Below are 10,062 nucleotides of genomic sequence, written 5' to 3' on the forward strand. Positions count from 1 at the left end.
GCCCCCGCGGAGCTGGCCGCCCGCCGCCGGTCTGCCCAGGCTGCGAGGGCAGGGAGGGCTGCCTGGCTGCTGTGTTCCGAACGCCTCCCGCTCAAGTGATGCAGCAGAATTGTTTTCCTTGAAGTACTGGCAACGGTTAAGTAGAGGTTGTGTAGTAGCGAAGGAGAGCCGGTGTTGGCTCTGCCCCGCTTGCCTCGCCGTCCCTGGGTAAACATATCATTCGATTACTTGGCAATCTGGTCTCCCCGTTTCCTCCTGAGATATCAACATATGGAGCTCAGTGTGTATCTTAACCCTGCTCCGGTTTTATTTTTTGCTTTGTGCTGCATTACTGTTGACATGGAAACCAACACCACTTTCTGTTCCAGAGAATTGGAAGCTAAAGCTACCAAAGAAGTCGAAAGAAAACTAAGCAGGTAAGATGCTCATTTGAATTCCCTCCTACAGTTAAGAACGAGAGTTGGCCTTGGGCTAGAAATTGCTGTGGGCTTTAGCTGGAGCTTTAATCTCATGTTAATTGTAAGGATGAAAACCTCCCGAATTCAAAAGTGTCCTCGATGGCATAGAGAAATCTCTGCAATTTCAGTTAATTCTGTATGCTACACACCTTTTTCAACATGGTTTCTTTTGCATAACAACAACATCAAGTTCTGCAGTAGAATTTCTTTAATAGGGTAAGGGGTTTTTTTAAGAGAAAAATAACTTACTCTTCTGTCCTAAGTCATCATACCTGACAATAACTAGAAAACGAATGAAGGGTTTGTTTGTTTTTTTCCTATACAGTTCAGGCAAGTATTGTTGGCAGGCAAGAAATAGTTGGTTTTGACAAGAAACTTGCTTTGAACTCAAACTGTATATTGCCATATAACGATTAGGTTTTTGTCTCTCTCTCCATGAAGAGTTAAAGGCGTTGAATTTCCCATTAGCACGTAGTTTTTATTCAAGAACTTTGTAGAATGGGCAGTTCCTTTTTTATATCACTTAGCTCAAGAGTAAAGAGTTAAGAGTTACGTTGAATTAGGAATTCTGTGCCACTGATACACATTGCTTTTGTATTTCAGAAGTTATTTCTTCTGCACCGTTTGTTTTTAGTATGGTGATTTTCTTGCAAATATCTCCCTCTTTCTGTTGTTTACATTTTTTGTTTTGACTTTTGTCCTACTTTTTTTCTGTGTTCTTTTTCAATGAGGCCTTAAAGGGAGTTTAAAAATCCTAGCAGACTTTTAAGGGAATGTCTACTATGACCATTTGAAATATGCTGAAACCCTGAATATGACTGATAGAATATTAGTTTCTGGTACCTTGCTTTTTTTCCTTGTTTACCGTGCCTGATCAGTCTCCAACTTCCAGGTTGATTTATGCTAACACTGTGAAAACTGATTGGCCTTCCCCTGCTGTCAGTGTGTGTTTTCCTTTTTTTGGTAATATGCTAAGCATGAATAATTTTTCCCATTTTATTGCTGAAATACAGGGAATCTTTAAGACACACTTAGCATACTGCTTTTAAATACAATGTCAAGGTCATTGTTAAATGGACTTGAAGAGAATGATTTCAAATTGCAACTCTCGATGTAATCTGTCTGCAAAAGGTAACAAAACGCTGTGTTTAAATAAATAAATAAATAAACATTTAAATCATTGGCATTCTGTGGGAAGCACTCAGTGCATACTTAATGCCGGAAGCGATTTCAGAACTATATTATTTAGATGGACAGAGTGCTAAGTTCAAAGCAATATTCTGGTGTAAGTCTTAGTAAGTTGGTAGAGCTTCACGTTTTGATGACCCGAGGAGAGCGAGCTCCCTGTTGTGCTGGCAGGTGTGGCAGATAGTGATGAGAAGTGAAAGTAAACCCTAGAACTGCCTAAACTTGGTGCTTCCTGGGGGTTGGGGACCGACCAAGGTTCACTGAGTCAATTCTGATATGCAATGTCTCTCTGTGTTTTCTGACACAGAGGTATGTGTTTTACTCATTTAAAAGGTTCGGGACCAGTTTTAAGTTAACGTTAATATACCAGTTGTTTTCAGAAACCTGTATTCTAACTGGTTTGTGTTTAGTGAGGGAGTTTTCATCATGTGAGTGCATAACCTGATAAAACTGTGGCATGCCTGCTCTGGATAGGCCTGATCAATTGTTTGGCTGTTGTACAACTCAACAGGTAGCCCTCATTCTTTCTCTAATGTCCTTATTTACAACAGTATTAAATTTGCAGTAGCCTAGTCAAATTGTAAAAGAGCAAGTATCTTTTCCTGGGAAAGGTAAATAGACCTGTGCTACAGTTTTTTTTAATCTAAAATGGCACAGTTTATATACAGACTGTGAACTCCATGGGATGTGGCATTGTTTCGTGTGTGTTCTGAAGTCACCTTTGGAGTTTACGCTTATAAATTAATGGATAGCAAATACACTTTTTTTTATCTTACTGGGAATATTGGCCTAGACTGTGGGTTTGCAATAGGACAAGTATTACAGCTTTTACTGCAGCTTGCTTATCCAGTTGGAGCGATTACTGTTTTAAGCTCAGGATTAGCAGTTTGGCTTGTTTGGCCTTCTGGAAAAGAATCTTCATTTGGTCTCAGTTCTCTTTAAAAATGCATACGTGCCTAGTCCTATGCAAATATTCCTGCTCTCAAAAATAAGCATAGGGCATGATTTGCAACAAATGCAAATAAATCTATTGCACACTGCATTGTTGCACAATGTTACAAGTTAAACATCACTTGTTCAGTCTACTGCTGAACAAGAACTGTCCGTTACTAACTGGGGAAATGTAAGACTTAAATTTGGTTAAAATTGGGAGCAGTAAAAATCACCATGTACTAGTTCTGATTTAAGAAATAACTTTTTTATTCTGTTTGGTAAACAGGGCTTTCCTGCCTCATTTATGTGGAACTGAGAGAAGGTAAATATCTGAAATATGTTTATTTTCCCCCCCCCCATTATGGGGAAGGTTCACACACTGTTTTCATTCACCTGTGATTCTGCTCCAGAGATTCCATCTGCATTGTTTGCAAACTGTCTAGCAAACTTTTAACCTAAAATCATGTATACTGATTTCACCCACGTATTCAACTAAGTTACTACGGTACAGTTTTTTTTCACTCTTCCATGGTCAAGTAACCACCATATTTCCATGAGGCTTTCTTTATTTGCTGTAGAAAGAAAATGAGATGGCTCAATGATAGGGGCATAGAGAAACAGCAAGGAATGTAGTAATTTCTGTTGGTATTTAAGCACTTGATTTTCTGTTGTGTTTTTCCTGATAAACTTCTTATGGGAAGACTTCTCTCAAGTGGGAAGAGCTTATTGCAAAGAGACAGCATTCTGTTCATACTTGTCAAGACCTTTAGAGATACTTAGGCAAAATGGTCAAGTCCCCGTCCCTGGGGGTATTTAAAAGCCGGACAGACGAGGTGCTTAGGGGCAGGGTTTAGTGGTGGGATGGCGGGGTTAGGGGAACGGTTGGGCTTGGTGAGCTTAAAGGGCTTTTCCAGCCAAAACGATTCAATGATTCTATTCTATGATTCTAAATTATGCATTCCTTTCTCCTCTACACACACTTTTTCAGGTAATTGTCAGGTTGTCCCCATAAGGTAACTTGCGTTTACTTTGTTCTGGTTGTACAGTAAACCCATTGTGCAGTTTAATTCTTGACTCTGCGTTAATAAAACTGAAGCAGTCTAGAGTATGGGCGGCCTTATGGTGAAGGTGCCAGACTTTGCAGTCGTTTGGGTTTGTGCATCTGTTACAGATATCCTAAATGACCAGTGTGATTACGGAGAAGCAGTTTAATCTATTTTCTTCGGTTCCCCATTTCTTAAATGAAGATAGGGATTGTTTATTGCCACTACTGAAGCTTTGTGTGTTTAGATGATAAACTTCTTGGGAGAGAGATTTGTTTTTTGTATGCTTGTGTAGCAGTGAAGGTCTTGGATGAAACTTCAGGGTGAAACTGTAACACAAACATTATTCCAGAACTATGGCGCATATATAGTGTAGTTTGGAACATTGGTCTGTTGAGCCAGCCTCTGTATTAGGAAAATGGGAAAGATGAGTGTATTCCAAGTAATTGGTAGTGGTAGACGTCGTAGTTAGAATTATATCACTTCACTTTTAGGCTGATAATTTAAAGACTGAGGTATTTACGAGCAAAAAAGAAAGTAGCTGACACACATATACTAATTAATTGTTCATTGAAGTAATTGTTTCAGTTTAGCTTGGCAGCACCTCTTCTATACATTAATAGCTAGAAAGAATTAACACACACACGATGTCTGTAAATAAGTGCTTTTGTTTTGTTATCGGTGCCTGAGGCTTGCTTTGCTCCTGTGTAATATGCTGAGTGGGTTTAGCTGCCAAAGTGTTTCCCTTTAAGGCACTGGTGGGTTCTGTTTGGGTCTTTTTTTTCTTTTTTTTGTTAACTTCAGAGTACTGGTTTCTATTCTGTAAACTTGAAGAATGCTGGGTTTGGTGTAGTATGCTCTTTTGTAGGAAGCATTGATAAAGGATCCATTTTTAATCAAAATACACGTTTTCTAATTGATTCTTGTATAATGGTGGTTTAGTAGAAAAGCTAGCTATTGGGTTTTTTTATAGAAACTGAGTAGTTTTTATTGGCAGTTGTATGTAATTGCATAATTTCAAAAAATTTAAGGATTAGGGAACTTGTAGGTCAGAATACAGAAAAATTATCAGAAATGAAGTCTCGGCAATATGTTTGAAAGCCTGTGTAGAGTCCCGGAGATATGTAGACATATGTATGTAGTGCATGCATGCATACATGTCTACTGTCTGCAGAATTGTAAAAGATCTTTCAGTTCCAGATACTTAACAGTAGTTGCCTGGCAGTGTTCCACCTGTAGCATTGCAGGTTCATTTATAAGTAGGAGAAAAGCAAATGGTGGAAAGGGTTTATTTATTTATTTCCCCCAAAATGCGTTTTATGTGCTCGTTGCTGGAAATTTTAGACTGGTTTCAAAAGCCACTGTGTATAATTGCTTCCAATTCTTACTTTTATGTTTACTCCGTGTAGTAAGTGGGTAAAAGGTAAAAATCCGTGAATAGTTAACATAGAATCAGATGGGTGGGGATTCCGTAGCAGGCGTGCTATCAGTGTCTCCTACATTCTACTGATGGTAAATAGGCTGAATGATGCGTGTCCTTTTGAGAAACGGATGGGTGAATATCTTTCTGCCTTCAGTTAGTAACACAGGGCCACTAGGAGGTTGGCTGGTTGTTTAACTGGTCTCCTTTGTCCAGTGCAAAGTGCTTCCCCTGTGTGACCCCCCTGTCTGCTGTGTGTTGGGACCCATGCAGTGCTTGGCCTCTCAATGTGTTCAGCATGGAAGACCATCGCAATGACACCAAACCCAACCCACCCCTGTGCAGGCCACCTCACATGCGATACCTTTGGGAGAATGCCTTCACAGCATCAAGGTTTCCAAGAGCATTTGTTGGCAATGGTGGCAGTGTCTTTAAAAATGTGCTAGCACCATCTTGTGGGGCAGCGTGACTTTAATGTGCTTCGAAAGTGTATTTTGAAGGCGTCTGCTTGACCAGCAAATGCTGTACCTGAGCATCTGTAATAGCGCTGGCATCTTTAGCAGCATTCGTGGAGAGGCGTTTCTAACTGTTAGTGCTAGCTTGAAGAATGTGGACACCCAAAGAACGTGCTTCTGTCGCATAGGTAGTTCCGTTTTGGTGAATGCTAGGTGAATGATGACCTGTTTGATTTTGGCATTGCAATTTGCCGTGTGCAAGTAATACCTGCATTTCCTCAGAGATAAATGCTGAGTTCAATTCGTATTAATACAGTGCTATGTCTTAGATCTTAATTTGTGTCAGAATTCTTTTCGTAACCATCATTTCTTCAGTGAGGTGACTAGAACTGTAATTTTATTGTGGCATAACATGTTTCCCTTTTGTATATTCTAACAGTAAAGATAGCTCGCTGCACAAACATTAATTATCATACCTTCAGTATGTCTTCCAGGGAAAATATAGGTATAATTGATTCTCCTCTTCTGTAATGCAAGAATAGAGGTTAGTATGCCTGTTGCAGCCCACATATTTTTACAGCGCCAAACTGGAGCTTTTGAAATTAAAGATTAATAGAACTTTTTCCAAGAATTAAAGTAACAAGTAAACTACAATTTGACGTAAATATTACTTGAAATGTTTACATTTTGAGCATAACAGCTTTTTTCCAGTTTGCAAGCCAAATAACAAATCAAGCCACAGAAAAATAAAATTAGGACTGTCAAAACTTAGGACAAAGAAGTGATAACGAATGCTGACTGTGGAAGTAAAAATGTAGCTGCTCTTCGTTTAATGGCTTGTGATTGTGATAGTAACGAAGTGAAAGACTTCAGGTCAAAACCTACCCTGAATCACAAGGCACTTTCTGTCTTGCTAAACTGATGCCTGTCCTAGAAGATTAAAAAGTACTTTTTTTTTTTTTTTTTTAATGGCTTAAGCTCATAATAATTGTAAATACTTATCTGACAATCTATTTAAAATTATGCAGATAATAGCAGCTTCTACTTGTATGTTCTCAGAGCCATCAAATGTGCAGTCTCTCCTGAGATTGAGACCCATTTTCATTTGGACTCACTTGAAAATAAAGCACCTTTCAAGTTAAGCTATTTAAACTGAAGGCCTTTGCTTCAGTCTCAAATGTGAATTTCATATGGTGTGGGTATTTTATTTTCAGTTGATCTAAATTGAAAAATAAGGTTTGCATTTCTGCTGAGGCCATTTAACCTTGAGCAAGCTAATCCAATTATATAGGAGGAAAAGGAAATTCCTTGTACATGTGTTGAAGTGAAAGCTGGATGGCTGATAGGGGATGTCATAGAAGTCTGTTTATATATTCATGTTATGAACCAGAATTCCCAGTCATTGCTTTTCGTTTGGCCAGCTGATGGACCAAGCCTGCTGCCACCAGCACTTCTGCCGTATGAGGTTAATGCAGTAAATCTGCCCAGAGGTAGGGAAAAGCCCAGCAAAAGAACTTGTTCCCGTTCTGGCTTTGTCTTGTTACTATGAAACTGGGTTCCTACGGTGTTTGTTGTTAGGTGCTGTAAAGGAACACGTAGCTGCTGATAGTTTGTGCGCAAAGGATAATGTAAAGTGTTGAGTACTTAGCAGGAAGAGGTAGCTATTAAAGTCTAAGAAGATAAATGGGAAATACTACGTAACACTTCTGTTTCTCACGGAGTAGCATTAAAAATGTAGCTTGTTTGATAGATGTTCTAATGGGTGTTGGAATCTGATGCATAAATACTATCATTTGCTGTCTGTTGAGAGGCTCATGTATTAATGTGTTAGAAAGAATAAAGGAAACTTGCGTTTTCAGCTGTCAAGAGGTGGAAATTCAGGAGTTCTGCTTTAGTCTGTGATGACTTAATGGGAAAATCTGAATTTGTATTTCAGGTTTATGTTTATGTAAGAGGGTAATGCTAATAGGACTGCCTTCCCCAAAAGATTCGGTTTTCAGTGAAGAACATGGGCAGTGAGGGCGTTACTGCTGCTGTTATTTAATTGTACGGGTTAGTTTTGATTTCCAATCACTGAGGTTTAATGTTATAATGGTAATCTAATACTCTTAAAAAGACTTTATAGGTGAGTAATTTTTTTAGGGGTTGCCTTGGGTCCTGATTATAATCATGGGGAACGGGGAGGGGTATGTGTTCTAAGCTGGCTTTGTAATCTAAAATCTGCTTTTCTTAAATACATGAAAACAGAATGATCACAGTGTCATAATTCAGGAGTTTTATTGTTCCTGTGTGGATACAAAAAATGATGCTGTGGGTAGAATATTCCAGACATATTGGTATGTTAGTTGTTAGCATCTATATTCAAAAATAAAATGTAATCTTGTTGATTTCGTTTTAGCAGCAGGATTGATATGTGAGTTTGGGGTTTTTTTTATGAGAAAATACTATTTTGCATTCTGCTTGCTCTTTAAAGTGCTATAGCTTTCTTCTAAAAGTTGAATGATTTTTCAGTTAATGTAGTCTTTGCACGTGGCACACTGAAATCCGTTATACAAAACAAGGCGCTAGTGACTTTCTTAACTCTTAGAATTCTTCTCAGGTTATTAAAAATCCTGTAAATCACCTTTTGTTCCAATAGCCAATCCCTAGGTAAGGCACATCCTGCAGTGTGGATGCACGTACTGCATCAGAGGCATTTAACCTGTGCCCATAGGCCTTGTTTGGCTTGCTAGAGCAATTAATTCAGGTGGCAGTTGAGAGGGAGCTGGACTGTCTCCCCCAGGCTCTGCAGCCTAGCGGGGGCAAGTTTCAGACTGGCTGCGTCTGACAACAACAGCCTGTTCCCCAGGTGTAATCTCTTACTAAGGTCTTGCAGTGCTACCCAGTGCTGCGTAGGCCTGGGGGTGCAGGACCCCAGGAAGGATAGTGACCAGAATAGGATGCTGCTTCAGAATGGTTACTCTGGATCACAGCTTGCTGCCTCCTCAGATTCCAGGTGGCTGAGAGGGCCAATGGCATCCTGGCTTGTATCAGGACTGGTGTGGCCAGCAGGAGCAGGGCAGTGACCGTGCCCCTGTCCTGGGCACTGGTGAGGCCGCCCCTGGGATGCTGGATTCAGGGTTGGGGCCCTCACTCCCAGAAGGACATGGAGGGGCTGGAGCGTGTCCAGAGAAGGGCAAGGAAGCTGGGGAGGGGTCTGGAGGCCAAGGCTGCTGGGGAATGTCTGGGGGAGCTGGGGGTGTTCATCCTGGAGAAGAGGAGGCTGAGGGGAGCCCTTATCGCTCCCTACAACTGCTTGAGAGGAGGGGGGAGCCGGGGGGGGTCTGTCTCTGCTCCCATGGAATGGGTGATGGGATGAGGCGAAATGTCCTCAAGTTGTGCCAGGGCAGGTTTAGGTTGGACATTGGGAAAAATTGCTTCCCCGCAAGGGCTGTCAAGCCCTGGAAGGGGATGCCCAGGGCACGGGTCGAGTCCCCACCCCTGGGGGTATTTAAAAGCCGGGCAGAGGAGGTGCTGAGGGCCAGGGTTTAGTGGTGGGAGGGCAGGGGTAGGGGAAGGGGTGGGGTTGGTGAGCTTAAAAGGGCTTTTCCAACCGAAACAATTCTGTGATTCTGTGATCTTAGTAGCCTTTGGGAAAGAGGACATCATGGGAAGGTGACCGGAGTTCCTGTTGCACAGCCTGCTTGTGATGGTGCTTTTTCCTGGGGTGATCCTGGGATGAGGTGGTCAGAGAACTGGTCATAGAGTGCGTGTGTTGGACTTGTGCTTCTCGGAGCTGTCCGCCCAGCGGCGCTTGTGCAGGGTGGCTGTGTGTTACACGCACAGGCAATGAGGCGGTGAGAGGAGAGGGGCTGTGGGCATGGCTTTCCCTTGCCGTGGGAGGAAGATACGGTGCTTGGCCTCTTCCGTTGGATTAGATGTCCTTATGGTACTCCAGGAAATGCTAGCTTCCTGAACGGCGAATCACTGACCACTCTTTGTATGGAAGTCAACTGTGAATGAATTGTGTATTCTATAAAAGATGAACTGTGATCTATAGAAGCTATTTTTCTAGACTGATTTCAGACCTACATGCTTCTTGTATTGTTTACTGATTAAAAATCCGACTATGCCAAATTAACTCAAACTCAGGATCGCTGTTGCCAACTTCAGTTTTGTTACAAATGCTCAGGATGGCAGACAGCGATGGAGAAAACTGACTTACGTATCGCCTTTATAGTGCCTGGATGTCACCGCAGGTTAATCAGTACCTCAGATCTGCAAAGTATCCAAGGGATTGCTTTAAATGAAACTGCACAAGTGTAATTGTTTTTTGTAGTTATGTGACTAACCTCTTAGTTGTCAGTGAAATAGTTTTTGATACCTGATTGCAAATCATAGAATCATAGAATGCTTTGGGTTGGAACGGACCTTTAGGGTCACCCAGCCCAAGCCCCTGCAGGGAGCAGGGACACCTTGAACCAGACCAGGCTGCTCACAGCCCCGTCCAACCTGGCCTGGAATGTTCCCAGGGATGGGGCCTCCACCACCTCTATGGGCAACCTGTGCCACTGTTTTCACCACCC

At 41.5% G+C, this 10,062-nt stretch overlaps 1 protein-coding gene across 5 annotated transcripts in view; it reads left to right on the forward strand.

Moving 5' to 3' along the window:
* Positions 1-96: 96 nt before the first annotated feature.
* TNRC6A (trinucleotide repeat containing adaptor 6A) overlaps positions 97-10,062 on the forward strand; it is a 57,418-nt gene continuing 47,452 nt past the window's right edge. For 2 of the 5 annotated variants that reach the window (XR_004843217.1, XM_035903563.1), the window contains exons 1-2: positions 101-416; positions 2,866-2,901. Coding sequence is in view for 4 of the 5 variants with exons in the window: in XM_035903563.1 (XP_035759456.1) it covers positions 271-416; positions 2,866-2,901 (182 nt within the window). In the remaining variant the exon portion in view is untranslated. Of the gene's footprint in view, positions 417-2,865; positions 2,902-10,062 lie in introns of all 5 variants that reach the window. The other 3 variants (XM_035903567.1, XM_035903564.1, XM_035903565.1) reach the window with 3 other exon arrangements.

This window comes from Egretta garzetta, unplaced genomic scaffold (genome assembly GCF_000687185.1).
Source record: "Egretta garzetta isolate BGI_Z169 unplaced genomic scaffold, ASM68718v1 scaffold71, whole genome shotgun sequence".
Lineage (NCBI taxonomy): Eukaryota > Metazoa > Chordata > Aves > Pelecaniformes > Ardeidae > Egretta > Egretta garzetta.